General features: G+C 38.5%; 2 protein-coding genes across 4 annotated transcripts in view; one reads left to right on the top strand and one right to left on the bottom strand.

Moving 5' to 3' along the window:
• Positions 1 to 22,406, bottom strand: part of CERT1 (ceramide transporter 1) — a 124,127-nt gene extending 101,721 nt beyond the window's left edge. The window contains exons 1-3 of one of the 2 annotated variants that reach the window (XM_047778119.1): positions 22,321 to 22,406; positions 21,677 to 22,088; positions 15,637 to 15,771 (exon numbers count right to left, since the gene is read on the bottom strand). In XM_047778119.1, the coding sequence (XP_047634075.1) occupies positions 15,637 to 15,771; positions 21,677 to 22,088; positions 22,321 to 22,406 (633 nt within the window). Of the gene's footprint in view, positions 1 to 15,636; positions 15,772 to 21,676; positions 22,200 to 22,320 lie in introns of those variants that run through there. The other variant, XM_047778118.1, reaches the window with a different exon arrangement.
• POLK (DNA polymerase kappa) overlaps positions 22,385 to 23,850 on the top strand; it is a 79,438-nt gene continuing 77,972 nt past the window's right edge. For both annotated transcript variants that reach the window (XM_047778113.1, XM_047778115.1), the window contains exon 1: positions 22,385 to 22,476. The gene's annotated coding sequence lies outside the window, so the exon portion shown is untranslated. The remainder of the gene's footprint in view (positions 22,477 to 23,850) is intronic.

The raw sequence follows: 23,850 nt of genomic DNA on the forward strand, positions 1-23,850 counted from the left end.
TGTGAAAACTCATGTCCTCATTTCTATACGTTTATCTTGTATGCTTTCACTGATGATTCCTTTCTTGTCTGTTTTTTTCCTTCTGAAGCTCCCATTGTTTGATATTAAAACTCTTGGTTGATTCCTTTAATTTTGTCTTTTCTCCTATTCACTATCTCGTTTCCTATTTCTCTGCTTTTGGGGAACTGCCTATAATTCTATATTCCAACCCTTCTGTTTTTTCCATCACTGAGGCCATATTTATAATTTCTAAGAGAGCTCTTTTATCTTCTTCTGTGGTCTGTCTTGTTTTGTTTTTTGTCTGTCTTGTTAGGGCTGCACCTGTGGCATATGGAGGTTCCCAGGCTAGGGGTCAAACCAGAGCTGTAGCTGCTGGCCTACACCACAGCCACAGCAACACCAGATCCAAGCTGCATCTGCAACCTATATCGCAGCTCTTGGCAATGCCGGATCCTTAACCCACTGAGCGAGGCCAGGGATCAAACCCACACCCTCATGGATGCTAGTCAGATTTGTTTCCGCTGAGCCAGGATGGGAACTCCCGTTTTTAATTAATATTAAAAATTGAAGCGTAGTTGATTTACAACATTGTGTTAGTTTCAAGCATACATCAAAGTGATTCAATTACAGACACATATATATCTTTTTACAGATTATTTTCCCCTATACATTATAAATATTAAATATAGTTCCCTATGGTATAGTGTAGGTCCTTGTTGATTATCTATTTTATGTACAGGAGTATGTATATGTTAATACAAAACTCCTAATTTATTTCTCCACCCCCACCCTTCCCTGTAACCATAATTTTGTTTTCAATGTCTGTGGGCTTATTTCTGTTTTATATATAAGTTCATTTGTATCTCTCTCTCTTTTTTTTAGATTCTACATACAAGTGATACTATATGATTTTTTTTTCTGTCTGGTTTACTTCATTTAATATGATGATCTTTAGGTCCATCATGTTGATGTAAATGCTAATTCATCCTTTTTATGGCTGAGTAATAGTCCATTGCGTATATACTCCACATCTCCTTTATCTATTCATCTGTTCATGGACAATGAGGTTGTTTCCTAATGTCTTGGCTATTATTATAAATGGTGCTGCAGTGAATAGTGGTGTGCATGTATCTTTTCAAATTAGTTTTATTGGAATATACATGTAGAAGTGGGATTGCAGAATCATACAGTAGTTCGATTTTTAGTTTTTTAAGGAATCTCCACACTGTTCTCCATAGCGGCTATACTGATTGACATCCCTACCAACAGTGTAGGAGGTTTCCTTTTTCTCCACACCCTCTCCAGCATTTATTTGCAGACTTTTTTTTTTTAAGGCTGCACCCATAGTATATAGAAATTCCAGGGCCAGGGCCAGAACCCACACCAAAGCAGTGACATTGCTGGGTCCTTAACCCACTATGCCACCAAGGAACTTCTATTTGTAGACTTTTGACACTAGCCATGCTGCCTGGTGTGAGGTGATACCTCATTATAGTTTTGATTTGCATTTTTCTAATAATTAATGATGTTGAGTATCTTTTCATGTTCCTGTTGGTCATCTGTATGACTTCTTTGGAGAAATGTCTATTTAGATCTTCTGCCCATTTTTTGATTGGGTTTTTGCTGTTTGTATGTGTGTGTGTGTGTGTGTGTGTGAGAGTATGTGTGTGTGTGTGTGTGTGTAGAATGAGCTGTTTGTATATTTTGGAGATCAATACCTTGTCAGCTGCATTGTTTGCAAATATTTTCTCCCATTCTGTAGGTGTCTTTTCATTTTGTTTACGGTTTCCTTTGCTGTGAAAAAGGTTCTAAGTTTAATTAGGTCCCATTTGTTTATGTTTGTTTTTATTTCCATTACTCCAGGAGATGGATCCAAAAAGATATTGCTGTGATTTATATCAGAGTATTCTGCCTATGTTTTCCTCTAGGAGTTTTATATATCCAGTCTTACATTTAGATCTCTGTAGTATACTTTTTTTTGAATCAATGATTCTAAATGCTCTTATCTCTTTGAGAATATTAGCAAATTTTCTTATTTGTGAAATATTTTAGTAATTTATTCCCTAGTTTTGCATTTATTCTTTTGATCTCTTTAATACTGAAAACATTCGTCACATGCCCAGTAGTTGCTGACTGCTCAATTTTTAAAATAGGGGATCTATGGGGAGTTCCCTGGTGGTCCAGTAGCTGGGACTCTGTGCCTTCAATGCTGAGGTCTGGAATCAATTCCTGGTCTGGGAACAGAGACCCCCACATCAAGCTGCTGCACCACGTGGCAAAAAAATAAATAAAAAATAAAAAATAAAAATAATAATAATAATGGGGGAACTAAAAGCTGACTGGAAACTATAAGGCTACGGGTAGTTTAACAAAGATGGGCTTCACTGTGAGATAAACTAGTTGGGCTATTTTGTGGGAGAAGTTCTAATGCCACCTTTAGGTCTTTCCTATTTAACTGGCCAGACTCTCTAGAGAACACTCCAGCACCCTCTTGCCCTGAAGATCAAAGTTTGGTAGCTAGTGTACAGGGAGCCAAGTAGGGAAAAGGAGTGGGGTGGGGTGACATGAGGTCTCAGTATTCAGTCTGCATACACCCTTTAATACCCTTCTATTCAATACGATTCCTTGCTTTTACTTTTTTCTTAGTGCCTATTTCCTCCTCTCAAGCCCAGACACCATGATATTTTAACCATCCTAAAAGAATAAACCCACCATCTTTTATCAAGATAGGGAATCAGTCACTCAAGGAAGAATATCTGGGGATGTGATCGTGTCTTAAACTTGTATTTGGGTTATCTTCCTTATTTACAACCTCCACCCTCAATTCTCATTTCCAGAGGTATCTGTTACTGCTAAAGTATTATATGATTGCGATGTAAATCTAGTTCACCACTTTCTGAAATCACAGCTTAGGATTTGGATTTCTCAGAACTACTAATTCACTTAGTACTTTGTCCATCTGTTTTCTAGCTTCTAAAATACTGTCTACTGTGTCCTCACCCTTTCTCAAATGTTTGGGGTTAAATATTTTTCAGCCCCTTTTTATGGGCAAGGAGATAAAATAGATGAATATTTACCTGGATGAATCTCCTAATTTTTTAAAAGTCAAATTAAATCACTTGAAGTATTTCATAATAGAAGAAAACTTCACTTTATGAAATTGGGTTTATATGTAAGTTTTCGGGGATTATTACCCAACTTGGTCTCCCACCCTCATTTTAGAGACCATCTTAATTTTTAGATGAGCGTCAACTGGTCATGACTTCTTGATTCCATATAATCAATTTTCAAGTGTTGTTCTTTTCTTAAGTGATAAATTATATAGTGGAAAGCATATATATATGCTTTTTAAGGCCACACCTAAAGCATGTGGAGGTTCCCAGTCTAGAGGTCAAATCAGAGCTATAGCTGCTGGCCTACACCACAGCCACAGCAACTTGGGATCTGAGCAACATCTGTGACTACACCACAGCTCACAGCAACACTGGATCCTTAACCCACTGAGCAAGGCCAGGAACCGAACATGCATCCTCATGGATACTCGTCAGATTCATTTCTGCTGAGCCAAGACCAGAACGGAAAGTGTATTTTTAAAAGAAGTAATTGTGTGATAATACATATTCTCTAACTTGAGGACTAAGAGAGTATCTCATTTCTGTTTATCAGCCATGGTTTCCTTCCCTAAAGGAAGAAAGGACAAAGATCAAGCTTACAAAACCCTCATTCCAAGGAAGAAACTCAATAGTAACATCAATTTTGCTGGTGAATTCAATACATGATGAGTTGTCAGCTTGTAACTTTAAATCTAAAGCTTTTTTGCTTAAGTTAAATAAAAATGGCAGAGTACCACTGTAGACCCAAACTAAAAAATAAAAATTTTTAAAAATTGTGAGAAATTCTGCCTCTGTACAAATAATCTAGGGAAAAAAAACCTAATAATAGTGCTGGTATCTTTGCAGAGTATTCTGGGAAATAAATAAAAGGTTCCCAAGAATTCAGAGCAAAAAGTCAGCAAAATATACATTCAAATATATTTTGTATGTTATTTATTTTCTAACGACAGTGGCTAAAATCAGTCCGGAAGGTTGGCAGAAAATATCTGCCAAGTACATGTTTGAAATTATGGTTTTGGAATAAAGAACTTTCATAACTCAATATTAAAAAGACAAACAGAAACAAAAGATACATCACCCAAGAGATACAAATAATAAACAGATGAAAAGATGTACACCATCAACAGTCATTAAGAAAATGCAGACTGAAACCACAATAAGATATCATTACACACCTAACAAATAGTTAACAAAACAAAACAAAAAGCCCGAAAACCAAGTACTGACAATAGTAATGAACAACTGAAATTCTCATACCTTGGTAGAAATACAAAACTGTACTACCATTTTGGAAAACATTTTGGCAATTTCTTATAAGGTTAAACATACACTTAGCATATGATCCAGCAATCCCATTCCTAGTTATCTACCCAAAAGAAATAAACATTATGTTTACAAAGACCTGTACTTGAATGTTTACACCTTTATTTACAGTAGCCCTAAACAGGAAACAAAATCTATCAGGTGGAGACTGAATAAACAAAGTCTGGTACATCTATACTGTGGAAGAGTACTCAGTAATAAAAAGGAGTAAGTTAGTGGAGTTCCCTTTGTGGCTCAGAGGTTAACGAACCCAACTAGGATCCATGAGGATGAGGGTTCAATCCCTGGCCTCGCTCAGCAGGTAAGGATTGGTGTTGCCATGAGCTGTGGTGTAGGTCACAGACGCAGCTCGGGATCCTGTGTTGCTGTGGCTGTGGTGTAGGCGGCTGTAGCTCTAATTTGACCCCTAGCCTGGGAATTTCCATATGCGGTGGACACAGCCCTAAAAAAGCAAAAAGAAAGGAGTAAGATAGGGATACATGCAACAACATGGATGACTCTCAGAAACATTACACTAAATAAAAAGCCAGACTCAAAATGCTGCATATTATATTATTCCATTTACATAACATTCTGGAAAAATAAAACTATAAAAACATGGTCTCCAAAGAGTTGTGGATGGGGAGGTAACTGACTATATAAGGTCAGGAGAGAACTTTCTGGGGTGATGAAAGTTGTCTATTTTTTTTTTTAACAGCTGCACCTGAGTATATGGAAGTTCCTGTTCCTCAAGTTCCTGGGCCAGGGGTCAAATCAGTGGTCGAATTGGAACAGCAGCTACAGGCCACAGCTATGGCAGCACTGGATCCAAGCTGCATGTGCAGCAACCTATGCCATGGCGTACAGCAACCTATGCCACGGCTTGCAGCAACATCAGATCCTTAACCCACTGAGTGAAGCCAGGGATCAAACCCTCATCCTCATGGACACTCTGTGGGTTCTTAACCCATTGAGCTACAATAGGAACTCCTCTATTTTCTGATTGTGGCAGTAATCACATGACTATATGTATCTTTATGAAAACTACAACAGATAACATAATAAGAGTGAATTTTGCTGAGTCAAAATTGTATCTAAATAAACCTCATTTTTAAAAAGGCAGAGCATGCCTTTAAAAAACAATAAACAGTGAGACAAGTAAAAAAAAACTGTCAGGAATAAGCAGAAAGCATATGAAGAGTTAACTTTATATATTATGTATTTTATACTCACTTTTTTTTTAAGCAATGAAATACAACTACTTGGTGGAAGGAAATTGCTTATAGGAAATGCATAAGAATCTATTCAAATATGACATGTCATATACCCCAGCTTTAATAAGTCCTCCTTTAATAAAAGGCTTTGCCAGCTTCTCTTTTTTTATTCTAAAACTTCAGGCTTTGTTTCTAATAAAACATTTCACGAAATAAACAAAGAAATTTGAGTGTCTAATATGTTGCCAAGAACAAAAGTACAAGTGCTTTTATGTTATTTCGTTTAGTACACATAATCATTCCACCCTTAGATCTTATGCCCAATCCTTAAAAAGAAAAGTGAAGCTCATAGTTTTTATTTATTTTTTTTTAGGGCCACACTTGGGGCATATGGAAGTTCCCGAGCTAGGGGTCAAGTTGGAGCTGCAGCTGCTGGCCTATGCCACAGCCACAGCAACGTGGGATACGAGCTGCATCTGTGACCTAACCCGCAGCTCTCAGCAATGCTGGATCCTTAACCCACTGAGCAAGGCCAAGGATCAAACCTGCGTCCTCATGGATGCTAGTCAGGTTCATTACCACTGAGCCACAAAAGGAACTCTGTGCTCAGTGAAATTTAACATTCTGCTCAAACATACCTTTAGCCATAAGAAGCAGAGCCAAGATCTAAATTCAGCTCTAAATTCAGAGCCAAAGATTGATATTTTAAGCTCTTTGGAAATTAAGATAAATAAAAGATACTAAATATGGAAGTTCCCTAGTGGCTCAGTGGGCTAAGGATCTGGCGTTGTCACTACTGTGGTGGAGGTTTGATCCCTGGCCTGGGGAACTTCCACATGCTGTAGCCACAGCTACCCTGCTACCCCCGCCACAAAACAAACAAAAACCCCTTAATACGTATAGCATAGGGAATTACAGCCACTATCTTATAATACCTTTTAATGGCATATAAACTGTTAAAACTACTGAATCACTGTGTTGTACACTTGCAACTAATGTAATATTGTAAATCAATGGTACTTAAATTTAGAAAAAAGAAAAAATACTAAATAAAAATTGATGTGTATTAATAAGCTTAAATGACCTTCAGAAAAACTAAGAAAACAAACCTCTTGCTAACTATTTCAAGCAGGCAAATCTAGAAAATTTTGTGTATTCCTTGCTTCAAGGAAACTTAAATGCTAAAATACAAGGCATATTTATTACAGAGATTTAACAAAAGACAGTAATAGTAAATCATAAATTTTAAAGAGCTGCTTTATAATTATTTAACAGTCATGTTTCTGCAAATCTTACACAAAATAAAATACATTGTAGATGCGTTTTTCCTATGCTCAGTGACGTGATAAAATAATACCAGGTGGAAACTGGGAGGCTTGAGTTCTAGTCTTAACTCTGATACTGTGCATTATGGGTTTAATTGTGTGCCCTCAAATTTATATGTTGGAGCCCTACCCCAAGTACATCAGAATGTGAATTTATTTGGAAATAGGGTAGCTGGAGATGTAATTAGTTGGGATGAAGTCACAGAGGAGTTGAATAGGGCCTTAACCTGACGCGACTGCTATCCTTACATGAAGGGGAAATCTGGATACAGTTATATGCACAAGATACAGCAGGTAAACATGAATGCAGACATCAGAGATGCCAAGAAATGTCAGAGACTGCTGGCACACCATAAAATGCAACAGAAGGAACCAACTCCGACAACATCTTGATCCACACTTCTAGCCTCCACAACTGAGACAATAAATTCTGTTGTTTAAGATATACATCAACAAATTTAGTAAAGTAGTAGGATACTAAATTAATATACAGAAATGTGTGGCATTTCTACACACTAACAATGAAATATCAGAAATCAAAATTACAGAAACAATCCCATTCACCATCACATCAAAAAGAATAAAATATCTAGGAATAAACTACTTAAGGAGGCAAATGATCTATACCCTGAAGGTGCAGATGAAATAAACTGAAGACCACACAAACAGATGGAAATACATACTGTGCTCCTGGATTGGAAGAATCAATACTGTTAAAGTGACCATATACTACCCAAGGAAATCTAAAGATTCAATGTAAACCTCATTAAATAACCAATGGTGTTTTTCAAAGAACTAAAACAAAAAAATTTAAAATTTATATGGAAACACAACAGACCCCAAATTTCCAAACAATCTTGAGAAAGATGAATAGAGCTAAAGAAATAATGCTCCCTGACTTCAGACTATACTATGAAGCTACAATCATCAAAACAGTATGTTGCTGGTACAAAATCAGATACAAAGATCAATGGAATAGGACAGAAAGCTCAGAAATAAACCCTTGCACTTATAGTCAATTAATATATGACAAAGGAGGCAAGAATATGCATTGAAGAAAAGAAAGTCTCTTCAGTAAGTGGTGCTGGGAAAAGTGGACAGCTACACATAAAAGAATGAAATTAGAACATTCTCCAACACCATACACAAAATAAATTCAAAATGGATTAAAGACCTAAATGTAAAGCCAGATACCATAAAACTCCTAGAGGAAAACAGAGGCAGAACACTTTTTGGCGTAAATCACATCAATATCTTTTTGGATGTCTCCTAGAGTAATGGAAACAAAAGCAAAAATAAGTGAGACACGATTAAACTTAAAAGCTTTTGCAAAGCAAAGGAAATCATAAACAAAATGAAAAAACAACCTAAAAAATGGGAGAAAATATTTGCAAAAAAATCTCCAAAATATACAAATATCTCATACATCTCAGTATCAAAAAAACAAACAACCCAATCGAAAAAATAACAGAATATCTAAACAGACACTTCTCCAATGAAGATGACCAAAAGGAACATTGAAAAGATGCTCCATGTGCAAATTATCAGGAAAAGGCAGGTCAAAACTACAATGAGGTGTCACCTCACACCAGTCAGAATAACCATCATCAAAAGCAAGAAATGCTTTTAATATTTAATAAATGCTCTTAATGTATACACACACATACACACACACACTTATCTGAATCAGTCTGCTATACACCTGAAACTTGTAAATGAACTATACCCCAATTAAAAAAAAAATAAAAAGACACTCAATTTGTGGTTCTTCATTATGGCAACCCTAGCAAACTAATACATTTTGTAATTATATAATTTCAGATAAGCTCTTCCAACACTCTGGGCTTTACATTTTAAGTTACCCCTTTTAATAATTTTCCCCTTCCAAAGCCTCTTTCCAAATATTTTAAACATTTCCCACTATACTTGAGTTACATTATTCTCGAGTTACATTCAAGTTATCTGAATATAGAAGATATTTCCAAATGAAATCATTAGTTTCTAAATGCATAAACCTCAGTAGTATAGGATTCTAATTTCTTTAGAAATTCACTAGCAAACGTCCCTCAAATAAGGATACCAACTAGTATCTCTCTAGTGCTTTTACCGGCTGCATATATCTTCCTCTCTCTCCTTCAGCTTTTACTAACACAGTTCAACAGAGCAAAACTGCACATTTGATAAAAAGCAAATTTCTTGGATTTCTTACTAATCTGGAATTTCTTGTCTGATGATTATTTATGGCCCTACTCATGTTTGGTGATATCCAATTTACTGAACATCAATCTAAACCATAATTTTTTTACTTTAAAATTACACTATTCCAAAACTTAATTTTTTTCATACAGTTTTGAGATGTATTTGACTAAAGAACTTTTTAGATCTGACTGCTCTTTGACACAAAAATTTTTTTGTTTATAGATCCTCTTCCATTTCCACTTCCTTCCCCTGCTTTTACATTTCTGTTGGCTTCTTTAATTTTGCCCAGATCTTTCAATTTCTTCCCTTCTAATTCCTATCTATATAAGAGCTATTTAATTTTTTTTTTTTGCGATGTAGCAGTAAGCATTTTCACTACCTTTCAGTTTTCCTTCTGAAAATATTAAGACATGAAGTTGGTAAATAATTTTCCCTATAACCAACCAAAAAGAGTAATAGGAATCTATTAATTTGGTAAATGAACAAATTTTATAAGATATTAAGGTATACACAGTTAGACACCTAAGGTGAGACTTAGGACTATAGACAGAGTTTAGGCAAATCAATTTTAAAGATGTTACTTTTTCCAATATACCTCAAATCTCTACCTACCTAATTCCTAAAAGATCTTCTAATCTCTGTAATTACAAACAAACCACTTCTATTTTCACAAATGGTTCTTTAAAGACTTAGTTGAGGAAATATTACCAACATATTTTTAAATATGGAGAAGAAACAGACAAGCCAACTAAACAGAAGAGAGTCCAGGAACACCCTCAATATACCTGGTTATACAATAAAGGAGACATTTCAAACTCATGAGGAAAAGGTGAATTTTTCAATTAATAGTTATTAGGCTACATGGTTAATCACTTGGAAAAAAATAAAAAGCTAAATTCTCACATCATTCCTTATACTAAAATAACTCCCATGGGAATCAAAATTTAAATGTAAAGTTGTGGATGAAAATATAGCTACATTTATTCAGCTATAGTCTCTGAGGGGCAAACATCTATTTACACATAACTAAATATAGAAGCCATAAAGGAAAAGGTCAACATGAGTACATAAAATACTTTAAATTCTGTTAATTCTAAAAAGACTATAAACAAAGAAGAGACAAATGTTAACCTAAGGGGAAACTATGTGCAATAAATATGACACACGGCCAAAGGTCCTGATGTAAAGAGCTTCTACATATCAATAAGTAAAATAAAGAGGTGAACAAGCAATGAAAAGTTTAAATGAGTTATAAGCATATGAAGATACTAAACCTCTTCAATAAAAAATGCAACTTAAAATAATGAGACACCATTTTTTATCTAGTAGGTTGACAAATATTTGCCAAAACCTGACTTCCTCAATCTTTGAGGTTATGGGGAAACACAGCCACTCATGCACTGTCGGTGGAAAGGAAAAGAGGTACTTTTGAAAGGGCATTTGACAGTAACTCTAAACATATTTTAAAACACTGCTTATGTTTGTTTCATGAGTGTTTGCAGTAAAACAAATTTAAACATGATCCAAATGTCCAAGAAAAGGGAAAAAGCAAATAAGACATGGGACACTCATGCAATTCAATATAATGCAGTAAGTGTCCAAGACGTATTAAAAGCAAACAAGGTACAGACAATAGGTTCAGTATGTTATTTGTATAAATGAAAAGGAAAGGTATAAGCAAATAAATGCTTATATAGGTATATGTATTGTCTGGAAGGACAGATGAAAAATTTAACTTTGGTTAGTTCTTGAGTGCAGGACTAAGAGAAAGAGAAGCATTTACTTTTTAAACCTTTTCGTGCTATGAATCATATATTTTTTTTTACCAAGGGTATTTTATTTAAAAACAGAATTAACAAAATAAATAAGTTTAAATAGTCCATAAACATAAGCTTTTGATTGATGAAATACAACTAATATGTATTGAACATCTACTATATGGCAAGTTTTATAGTAGGCATTGGGTCTTAAATAACTACTAAACTGTAATAACTGAGAAATTTAAGTTTCTTTCCATAAACACTTATTCAACATACAGACATTACTTTTCACAAAGTGACGGAGTACTCTCTTTCTTCATTAACTTATGCCCAATCTCTTCACATTAAGAATTATTTCAAGTTAACAAATTCTCTCATAAGATACTTTTTTCCTTGAAAGTATTTTCCTCAATATATTATCACATAGCTAAAGAACATGATTTGAATAAAGAATGCCTTATTTATTAAACTAAAGTAAGAGTGAATTTAACAATGAATTAGGTTCTATTAGAAGAAGTAGGCTCAGACATTAGGTTCACCAACAAAATACATATGCTAATAGACGTTATGGTAAAGTCACAATTCTTTGCCCTTTTTTTTTTTTTTTTAAATGGCCACTCCCGAGGCATATGGAAATTCTCAGGCTAGGGGTCAAATCAGAGCTGTAGCTGCTGGCCTACACCACAGCAACAGCAACACAGTATCCGAGCCACATCTGTGACCTACACCACAGCTCACGGTAATGCAGGATCCTTAACCCAATGATCGAGGCCAGCGATTGAACCTGAATCCTCATGGATGGTAGTCAGATTCGTTTCCACTGAGCCACAAAAGGAACTCCTAAAGTCACAATTCTTGAAGTCTAGATTTCCTCATATGTGAATACTATCAATGTGCACAAATTCAACAATACTTAACCTCTGTCCTCAGAGATGAAATGATATAAACAGCCCATATTTAAGAAAAACGAAGGATATTTATTTAACAGAGGTTACTATTATATTTTTTAAGATTAACTCAATAACATACTCTATTTATAAACATCATTCTGAGAAGTTCACTGAATTTAGTTTTATTTTGTAATTTCCTTGAATTTTTTTTTTTTTTTTTGGTCTTTTTGCCATTTCTTGGGCTGCTCCCATGGCATACGGAGGTTCCCAGGCTAGGGGTCTAATCAGAGCTGTAGCCACCAGCCTACACCTGAGCCACAGCAATATGGGATCCGAGCTGCATCTGCAACCTACACCTCAGCTCACGGTAACGCCAGTTCCTTAACTCACTGAGCAAGGCCAGGGATGGAACCACAACCTCATGGTTCCTAGTCCAATTTGCTAACCACTAAGCCACGACAGGAACTCCCTCCTTGAAATATTTAACAGTGAACCTGTGAACTCAAAGAGCAGGAACAAAGCTGAAGAAGTTCAGGAATATAAATGCTTTTGTTCCTCTCTACCACCTGTTTTACCATAGTGAAGACTGACTACCACTCAGATTCTGCTGTTTCATTCATTTTTTTACCTTCTCTACTACCACTTAGCCCAGTGAATACCTCCACTAGGTCCTTTCAAAGTCTTCAAATTGTTTCACTTTCCCATTCATTTCTTTTTTTCTTTTCTTTTTTTTTTTTTTGTCTTTTTGCTATTTGTTGGGCCGCTCCCGCGGCATATGGAGGTTCCCAGGCTAGGGGTCCAATCGGAGCTGTAGCCACCGGCCTACACCAGAGCCACAGCAACGCGGGATGCGAGCCGCGTCTGCAACCTACACCACAGCTCACGGCAATGCCGGATCGTTAACCCACTGAGCAAGGGCAGGGACCGAACCCGCAACCTCATGGTTCCTAGTCGGATTCGTTAACCACTGCGCCACGACGGGAACTCCCCATTCATTTCTTAGATTATGAACCACAATGAAAGCAATGTAAACACAGATCTAACAAGAACAAAAAAAACCTACAAAGAACACATTGTTTTTTCTTGATTAGATGCAATGTAAATGTTATATATTTTTTTCTTTTCCCCAAAAAAGCCATTCACTATTACTCTAGTCCATATTTCAAGATAGGATGACTATATTTAACTCCAAAGAAACTAGGATGGTACTCTAGGAAGACTACCACTTAGGAAACCTACAAAGATCTAAAATTTCATGCCTTTCCATTTTCACATCACCAAAAAATACATGCTTTTCAAAGAGTCAAACAAGCAGTGTAACTAACATGGATCTAACAATATGCGAAAAGGAGGGGAAGAACCAAGGAAAGACACTTCAAGATTATAAGTACATTCTATCCGCTATTCTTCCTTCTAACATGAATAATGATTTATCTCCAGAGAAATAAAACTCCAAATACTAAACCAGATATAATTTCAAAAGTAAATTACACCATACAAGGAAAAAATAAATACTAAGCCCTTATGTTCAAACTATTTCTCTAAAATCTTTTTTAAATGGGGAGTAGGGAGTTCCCTCTGTGGCACAGGAGGTTAAGACTCACAGTTCCTATTGTGGCTCAGTAGTAACGAACCTGACTAGGATCCATGAGGATGCGGGTTCTATCCCTGGCCCCACTCAGTGGGTTAAGGATCCAGCGTTGCCATGACCTGTGGTGTAGGTCGCAGACATGGCTCGGACCTGGCGTTGCTGTGGCTGTGGTGTAGACCAGCAGCTGCAGCTCCGATTAGACCTCTAGCCTGGGAACTTCCATATGCTCCAGGTGCAGTCCTAAAAAGACAAAAAAAAAAAAAAAAAATCCAAGTGCAGCAATTTGAGTCACCACAAAGGTGCAGGTTCAATCCCTGCCTGGCACAAAAGGATCTGGCATTGCCACAGTTGTTGCTTAGGTCACAGCTGGGGCCTGGATTCAATTTCTGTCCTGGGTACTTCCATATGCCAAGAGCTTGGGCATTAAAAAATAAAAGAATGGAGTTCCCGTCGTGGCACAGTGGTTAACGAATCCGACTAGGAACCATGAGGTTGCGGTTTCGGTCCCTGCCCTTGCTCAGTGGGTTAACGATCCGGCGTTGCCGTGAGCTGTGGTGTAGGTTGCAGACGCGGCTTGGATCCAGCGTTGCTGTGGCTCTGGCGTAGGCCGGCAGCTACAGCTCCGATTGGACCCCTAGCCTGGGAACCTCCATATGCCGCGGGAGCAGCCCAATAAATAGCAAAAAGACAAAAATAAATAAATAAATAAATAAATAAATAAATAAAAGAATGCAAAGTAATAGTTTCATTTTTTTTTCCTGTCTTTTTAGGGCTACATATGTGGCACATCGAAGTTCCCAGGCTAGGATCGAACTGGAGCTGCAGCTGCCAGCCTACGCCACACCCAAGCCATATCTGTGACCTCCACTACAGCTCGTGGCAATGCCGGATCCTTTAATTCACTGAGTGAGGCCAGGGATTGAACTCACGTTCTCATGGATACTAGTTGGGTTCTTAACCCGCTGAGCCACAGCGCCAACTCCAGTTTCATTCTTAACATTTCCAGCTAACTCCTCTATGTGTTTTTCCATCTCAATATTCAAATAAACTTTTGTTTTCAAATTGTGAATATATAAGAGGAAGAGAACACATGAAAAATGATGAAAAAATACTATGTTTTCCTTAAGTGTGTAACATAAACATATGTAAGTCACATTTATGTATCAACAGAGATCCAAAGTATACCATTTACTTTTATAAGCAATACAAATTCTATCACAGTATTATTTCTCTTTGAATGTATCAGTAAAATATGATTGTTTTAACATATCCATTTTTAGATTTTAACTACAATAGATCTCTAAACTTATCTCCATTTAACTGACCTGCTCTATTCAACAGCTTTTTTATGGCCCTTTATTAAATATGCCATGATATGAGCATTCTCAACTACTATGCTATTTTTAGTATATTTAGGCACCTCTGGCCCACTAGCTGAGTTACATGTTTAAAAAGTCAGTCCATTGTCCCCAAACCTGCTTATGCCAGTTTATTTGTTGAAGTCCTTACATAACTTAATTAAACATTATGTAAGTCTATGGAATATGAGTGCAAAGAGAATGTTTCTATGTAAACTAAGTTGAATGCAAGCTAAGTAGAATGACTCAATAAAGGTGAGTCATTCTTTTAAAAGGTATTAGATAAAAGTGAGACATCTATAAAACATTAGTGAAAAACATTAAAAGTCAAAAAGAGAAGCCTATATTTAGAGTTTTTCAAAATATCTTTAAGCTTTTATTTCACTTTAGAGATTCAAAACTGGAAATTGCAAATCATGCATTATGGATATACTACTTTACTCAAGAACAACTTCTCTCAACTCCACGTTCAAAGAGATACTGTTAGCTCTACATCAGAAAGTTGGCAAATGAATTTGGATTTATGTATTCTAACCAAAAATTTTTAAATGTTAAGATACGTATCTTTTTATTTTCTTGCTCTTTTTCCAATAACTCATCAAGTGACTGTCCCAATCTCATTAGGTATGAAGCCATCTAACATCTTTTTTTCTGTAAGCCCTTGTTTAAGAGCTTGCTGTAACCTACATGTCTATATAAAATAACTGTACATAGTAATACATTCTAAAGTAACTTTATGAGAAAAAGTATTAGACTGTATGTTCCAAGGGCAAGGATCTTAATCTATGTTATTCATAGACAAACCCCAAGCACCTAGAATAGGTTCCCAGTATATAGCTGATGCAAAATAAATATTTGCTGAAGGAAGGAGAACAGGAACTTACCGTGATGACAGCCTTACTAAGACAGATGGATCCTCTGCAGCCATATTCTGTCTCATCTTCAGATTTGTAGTAACTCAGAGTATTATTTTTCAAAACTACCCAACGATCCTGCCACCCATGAATGTAGTTTGTCCACTAGGGGAGAAGAAAACAAAAAAATTAAGTTAGTATTTTAGAAATTGAAAATTTTTTTAAGGCTAAACCTGCAGTATATGGAGATTCCCAGGCTAGGGGTCAAACAGGAGCTGCAGCTGCCATTGCAATGCAGGATGTGTCTACTACCTACACCACAGCTTAAGGCAACTCTGGATCCTCAACCCACTGAGCACACGGCCAGGGATCAAACCCATGTCCTCATGGATAGTAGTCAGATTTGTTACCACTGAGCCACAATGGGACTCCTAGAAATACAAATTTTTGAAACATCAATCTAATTTTAAAACCAAAATGTGGAGAGTTCTAACTTAATTATAACAGTAAAAACAAAAAACAAACAAACAAAAACAGTGAAAAGTTAAAATTTTCTAAACTATATATGATTTTTGGTAATTTTTATAAAAATTATAAATAAACTAGTAAATAAAATATAATACTTTTTTCTAACATTTGGGGAATAAAACTGAAGCACATTTCAGTTAAAAATTCTACTTTGTTCTTTCACTCTCCCTTCCTTGCCACCTTCAAGACACTTAAGTTGCATTAGTCTTTGACATAATTAACATATCCAATAGAAAAGTAAATTTAGTTATACAGTCTCTCAATCTCCTACAACCAAGTATTACAACAAAGTCTTCAAAACCAATAGAAGTAGAAGCCAGTCATGGCCCAAACTCTATTTTTGTTTTAAGTTATTCCCACATGAAAATTTATGATGTTTATAACTACATTAAAGTAAAATCATAGATCATTAATCTTTGTAGGTCTACATCAACTTTATTTTTTTTTCTCTACAAAACTCAATATTATATATTTAAAAGTTAATTCATTTTCCAAATTTACCTGAAGATCTATTTTTCAAACTCAAGAATAATATAAACATAAAACTGGGTTTTTAAAAATATACCTTTATTAGCTTTTTCTAGTATCTACAAATGGTTTCTATGTTGCTAAAGTTTTGCTGCTGCACACTGAAGATCACAACCAATAAACTTGCAAAGGCAGATATGTAACCTTTATGGGAATTCTTGCATATTGTATTTTTTTATGCTTTGGGGTTTTAAGTACATATTAACTCCAAAAACTACCTGCTAATTCAGTAACTATCTGCCAAAAACCGACACTAGACAGTTTGTTAAAAATATAGTGCATTTGTTCAGAGAAATCTTCACTTTCCTACTCCCTAATTCAACAGGTTTGAGATGGTTCAGCTCTTAAATCTTTTAAACTCCACCATTCCAACACCTCCCTGAGAGCTTCTGCTACTGGCAATTCTTTATTAAGGGTTCTCTAATCACTATTTCCTTATTTTTAACTCCCTGTGATTTACCACCACTTATCCACTTGAAATAATGGTGTTTATATACAAAACTGAATTTATCCTCACCCATAAGATACATTTCCTGCCTATATTCCTATTCCCTTGGCTAGACTGCCACTTCCACAGTCATTCAGACTCCAACCTGGTTCAGGGTTCCTGTACTTCACGAACAGAGCGGAGTAGACAACCACAGAGAGACTGAACTACTCTGTTCGCTGTGTGAGGAGTTTTGACAAGTTATTTAACTCTTCTGAACTTCAGTTTCTTTGTACTGTCATTTGAGTGGCTGAATAAAATCATGAATACATCTATAGTCAGAGGAGATACTCAACACCATGTTGTTCCTTCTTAATCTTAACAGCCCATCACCAACCCCTCTTCATCTTTCCTTCATATTAAGCCCTTAAATCTGTTTCCTCTATCTTCAAGTATTCCTATCAAATTACCACGTTCCTAGATTCCTGTGAAGACTTAATAACATTACTGGTGGTATCTTCTGCTTTTTATTTCATAACTTACATAATCTTATTTATTAGGCATATTTTCCTTACTAATCTTACATATTAACCTCATTGAGCTTGAAGCTTCAAAACTTACATGAACAACTCCCCATTGCCTATAATACAAATTGCTTAGACTGGCTACCTTAATACCACCTCAGTTCCAATTACTGCCCCTCAGAAGGCTAGTGACTGTGTGACTGTAAGTTACTTATCCTCTGTTTGTCTGTCAAACTCTACTCCTTAAGGTTATTCAGGTTATTCAGGATTTTAAACAAGGGGAGTTCCCATCATGGCACAGCAGAAATGAATCCAACTAGGAACCATGAGGTTGTGGGTTCAAGCCCTGGCCTTGCTCAGTGGGTTAAGGATCTGGCATTGTCATGAGCTGTGGTGTAGGTCGCAGATGTGGCTTGGATCTGATGTTGCTGTGGTTGTGGCGAAGGTTGGTAACTGTAGCTCTGATTGGACCCCTAGCCCGGGAACCTCCATAGGCCTCAGGTGTGGCCCTAAAAAGAAAATAAATAAATAAATAAAATGAACACTGGGGTGCACACATCTTTAAAAAAATATATTTTAAACAAGAATATACTTAGAACAGGTACTTAGTATTTCCTCAGTTGGGAGCAGAGTTATGCAAACCTAATAAAGTTAAGAAATCCAGAGTTCACTAAGAACAGACCTCTTCCAAAGTGAAGAAGGGGCCTCAGCAATTGTGTGCCCATAATTTTACATTATTTTCTTACAGAGGAACTAATAAATTGCATAAGCTTTAAGACCCCTTACTCAGAAAGTGTTAACTCCTGTCCACAGCTAGAAAGCAGATTTCTGCCCTTTCTTTACCTTTTTAGGGCCCACCTACAGCATGTGGAGGCTCCAGGCTAGGGGTCAAATCAGAGCTACAGCCACAGCAATGTGGGATCAGAGCTTCATCTGCAACCTACACTACAGCTCATGGCAACGCTGGATCCTTAACCGACTGAGCGAGGCCAGGGACCGAACCTGCAACCTCACAGGTGTCCTCGTGGATGCTAGTCAGGTTCGTTAACCACTGAGCCATGACTGGAACTCTCCTTTCTTTACCTTAATAACACTTCCTCACTCTTCCCCATTTAACAGAGACAAAGCAATATGCAGACACTGTGGGAGAATCAAAGATTCCTATTTTCAACAGCCCAGCAAGCACAGATTCAAGAGGAGAAGAAACACCTTTAGAATAAGAGTCAGAAGCAACTTATAAATAAAATGCTATAGGAATTCAAGGGAAGGAGCTCTGGAAAGGTTGGCGAATTTAAAAAGGCTTCATAGAAAGAGTATTTGAGATGGACTCCATAGAGATGGACAGAATTTCAGCCAACTATTACGTGTGTGGAGAAAAAGATAAGGTAAAGAAAGGGTAAAAAGGAAGTTCCTGCTGTGGTACCCTGGGTTAAGGATTCCATGCTGGCATTTGATCCCTGGCCTGGGAATTTCTATATGCCGCTGGTATGGGCATAAAAAAATTAAGAAGAAGAAAAGAAAGAAAAGGTAAAAAGGATGTAGGGATTTCAGAAGAAACTGGATGAGATTTATTTTATCCAGACTTAGGTGCTCTCAAGTTCTACTACGGCATGAATCTTTTACCATCCACAATCCATCCTGGTATTTGTTATAACCACCTAGAATTAATGCCTACCTGTATTTTTGGAACCTATGCACCTAAGAAGTGAGTCTGTAGAAAATACACTTCATAAAAAACAAAAACACTTAAGGCTAGTATACTTATAATAATTAAAGTCTGTCTCACCACCACCATTCCAAAAATCACTCTATTTGGAGAGAGAGGAGACAAAATGAGTTGGTATTGGGACTTAACTACATTACTCAACAGAAGGAAAAGACCAGGAGTTCCCGCCGTGGCGCAGTGGTTAACGAATCCGACGAGGAACTGAGGTTGCGGGTTTGATCCCTGCCCTTGCTCAGTGGGTTAAGGATCCGGCGTTGCCGTGAGCTGTGGTGTAGGCTGCAGACGTGGCTCGGATCCTGCGTTGCTGTGGCTCTGGCGTAGGCTGGTGGCTACAGCTCTGATTAGACCCCTAGCCTAGGAACCTCCATATGCCACGGGTGCGGCCCAACAAATGTCAAAAAGACAAAAAAAAAAAAAAAGAAGGAAAAGACCAGATACTGAGTTCTCTTGTTTAAATTACCCAGGGAATACAAAGGGTCAAGACATATATGTACTTTAAATTTTAAAACATGCATTCAATATAAAATATTCTTGTTTAAAAAGCTTCCCAAAAAGCATTATATGTAAGCATAAATTGTTAAATTTCAGGTAAATTTCCTTCATAGCTGTTAACAAGAATACCCAAAGCTACATTCTTATTGAGCCCATGCATGCAGCAACCCTGAAGTTATTTACCTACCAAAGAAGTGGCCCAATACTCTACTTCTACTCACTTAAATATCAAGGAGATAGTATACACCTACTACACTGCTCTGCATACAAAGATACCCAGATAAAATGCATACCCAGAGCACTGGTCACTCCAATCCCCCTGTCCCCAAAAGAGTAATGCTTCAATAGTTCAAAAGCACAGCTTGTTTTGTAATATACTTAACATCACCACAATACTAACTTGGAAGTCTGCTTCTCATATAATGAGAAAAAGTGATGAAATTACCAGAATCACTGAGAAGCCAAGAGCCCATTTCATAACAATTCCTAAGGAAAATGTATACCTAGTACACAATGTGTTCAATACAGATTCCTAAATTACAAGATACACTTAATCTCAACCAACCTAAGGGAGCTTCACTTTACTGAAAACTTTTTACTGAGAATCCAATAATGATTGTACTATCAACACACACTGTAATCACTTGCAAGCCTTAGTTCTGATATGCCTTTCTTAGGTCCTATCTCAGCCTTCTAAAGACAATACAAGAGCCTAATAAGAAACAATTCCATAAACAATGTCCAAATGCTTAGCCAAAGTGTGTATACTGGAAGCAGGGTGATTTCTTAATAGCTAGTGGTTGCACATGACCTAGTATCTTATGACCAAGCTTGTTGAAAGACCAGACCCCGCTCCCCTTCTCCAAGTTAACTGCTAGCTCGGGCCATTTCTAAAAGTTTAACAGGAAGAGAGAAGGAAGTAATAAAAAAGGCAATGTGGATCTTCTCACAGTAAAAACTTGAAAAAATAAAATAAAAACCAAACAACAAACCCCAAAGGACCTCATCCATTTTAACTAATTAGCTTTCAAATCCTACAACTACCTGCTTTGCAAAAATTCTGAAAAACAGGTTTTAAAAAAAGCAGGAAAAGATAGATGTCTTTACCTTATTCTGGCCCACTGACCAAGAATATTTCACTATTAAATAATGCCCTTCTTCCTGGACTGAAAGTTGGTCTCCATCCTGACATGTTTCAAGTTACTATGAATATTTCTATCACCTGCCGATTCAATAGCTCTTCTCTGAACTGGGATAAAGGGTGAAGGGAAAAGTTCAAGAGTCCTCCTCACTGAGATCTCTCACATCTAACCTGGCACGGTTTACCACCTCAGATTTCAGCACCAAGCCGAGTTGTTCCGTCTTCTGTCTAAACAGCCGCGTCTGCAGAAACCCCCCAAGCCTACTCTGCTTGACATCTCCTGACTAACCTCGTATAAAAGGTCTCATCTGCATCGTTCTCGCATCCAGTCCTTCGGACACCGCTGTTGCCCAACCCGAATTCCCATATGCGGGACAGCTGCCACCCTGGGTCCAAGTCACCGTGCGCATCCCGCTCCCAAACGGGATCCGGGATTGGGACACGTTTTCCCCGGTCCTAGGCCGCCAAGCTCCGGGGCAGGAGAGGAAGACAGTTCCCTTCTGCCCTCACCCCCACCCCCACCCCCACCCCAACCCTGGCCCGGGCACTCCTGCCGCAGTACTCGGCTCCACACCCCTACACATTCCGCAGCCCCCGCCCCGGGACTGTCCGTGCCTCCCGCCCAGCCCCACCCCATGCCCTCAGCCGCTCGCCTCGCGGCAGGTGAGTTCAGGCTAAGGGCCCTGGGCCCGCGGGTTGCTCACCTTGCTAAGGACCCCGCAGCGCTCCACAGGCGGCCCGGACTCCGTCTCCGGATCCTCCTCCGAGCCCGAGGAGTTCCAGCTCTGGTTATCCGACATGGAGGCGCGACAGTGGAGCAGGAGACCGGCCCCCGCTCCCCGAGCTGTGCCAGAGGAGGCGCCCAGTCCCCGAGGTGAGGGGTTAGGGGATATCGAAAGAAAGAGTGCCCGCTCCGGTGCAGGAGGGAGCTGGAGAAGGGATGAAGTCTGCCCGCCGCGCCGCCGCAGCCGCCGCGCCTGACACCGAGCGGACCGGGGAAGGAGGACAAGCGGCGAAGGAAGCCTGCCCTTCCAGCCGTCAGCTGCTGCCGCCGTCGCCGTGACCCCTGCGCTGCGCCCGGCGCCGCCACCCGAACTCAACCCTCGGGATGCCAACCTCAGGGAAAGGAAAAGGGTAGGAAGAGGGAAAAGAAAAATCCAGCTGCAAGAGACCCGGGTCTCTCACACCTCCGCTACCGCCGCCATCTTCCTGCCTGGCCCACTATTTACTCTCCCCTCCCCTCTCCCCTCCCCTTCGTCCTCCCATTCTCCCCCCTGCTCCCCGCCCAGTCCCCCTCCCAACGTCTGACGCGACACGCCGAAGCTTGGAGTCCCCTCCCGCAACCTACCTCTGGTCCTCCCGGGTGACGCTGGGTAGATAAGTAGGAGGAGCGGAGAAAAGAGAAGGAGGGACAGGGAGGCCGCTGTGCTGCATTCTGGGAAGGACGCTGCTCTGCCTGCCGCACAGCCTCCTGGGAGTTGTAGTCGCGGTCCTGAGGCAACTGGTGAGTGATCCACGCCGGGAAACCTTGTCGCCTTGGGGACGGTTACGGGAGGGTGGGCTTCGCTTGACAGCTGCGTGAACGGTCCCCCTCGGCCGCACTTGTGTCTCAGTCTAGCGTGTTTATGACGAACCCACCGGGCTTACGTGCCTGGACGTGAGATAATTCTCTGCTGAGGGTGCCCGGGCCTCCCCTCCCTGGCGGCCTCCCGAAGGTCCGGAAGCATCTTGCCGCTTGCCCGGGCAGAGGTCTACCCCGCGCTTCCGCTTCAACCGCGGGCCTGAGGATTGCGACCTCTCTAATGACAGCAGCGTTTCTTTCCGTCAAACCACCTCTGCAAATTTCCAAGGTCTTCATCTCGCTCATTAGAAATTAAACTTCGCAGAACATTTCCCACTTTCGAAGGAAGAATTCTTAGACCCTGCTCACCAGAGCAAGAACTTTTCATTGCTAATTTTGCAGAGTTTGTATTGTGGAAAGTAATTCCGAAGATGTCAAAGGATAAATGACGTTGACGAGTTTTTAAAGTAAAATAAGATGAGAGCCTGGAGTTTTCTCTTAGTTGTTAATGTGTCTCCCTGAGACCCAGGTTAAAAATCAATCTGTATTGACCTACCTCTCTGAAAGATAGGAGAGGTTGGAATAGAAAGTTTCTTGTATAACAAAAACCAAAGTGTAGTAATCTTATTGAGTAAGGGATTCCACAACAGAAGCCTGGCTTTAATCTTAAGACTAGAACTGACTTAGAAAGCCCAATAGAAGAGCTAACAGATCTTGTTTAGGTTTTTTTTTTTCCTGCATATATTAAAAGGATAACTTTTATGAAGAGATCTTTAACTTTGTAGCTTAAATTATTTCAACTCATGTGCTACTTTTCCATCTTGTCAATTTCCTAGTAATTGCCAACAGTAATATTCCTTATTAAACCTGAGAAAGAATATCTGCTCACTGCAGGTGACAGCAGATAGAGGTGAAATTTTGAGTGCAGGGAAAAAGGCATAGAGACCACAAAGAGTTCTGGTAGCCATAGAGTTCAACTTAACTGGGATCTTCAGGAAAAACAGAATGATGGAAAAGTGCCTCTGAGAAGTACCAATGCTATGTTTCATTTTCCTAAACTGACACCTACAGATGCTGAATCTGTTGCAAATCAGTTACAAATCATTTTTCCATTCTGGAATCAAGTGACAGTGTACAATTGAAAGCCATTCAGATGAATAAAACCTTGAGATAAAGCTTTTGAAAATACTTTGTCAATGTGTTAATTAAAACACAATCCCTATTTTGTCATTCAAAAGAGAAAAAAGAAGAAAAAACCCACTTAGCGCAATTTTCCTCAGTATTGAATTCCTAAATTATACCTTTAGAATGTTGAAT

This window comes from Phacochoerus africanus, chromosome 4, assembly GCF_016906955.1.
Source record: "Phacochoerus africanus isolate WHEZ1 chromosome 4, ROS_Pafr_v1, whole genome shotgun sequence".
Classification (NCBI taxonomy): Eukaryota; Metazoa; Chordata; class Mammalia; order Artiodactyla; family Suidae; genus Phacochoerus; species Phacochoerus africanus.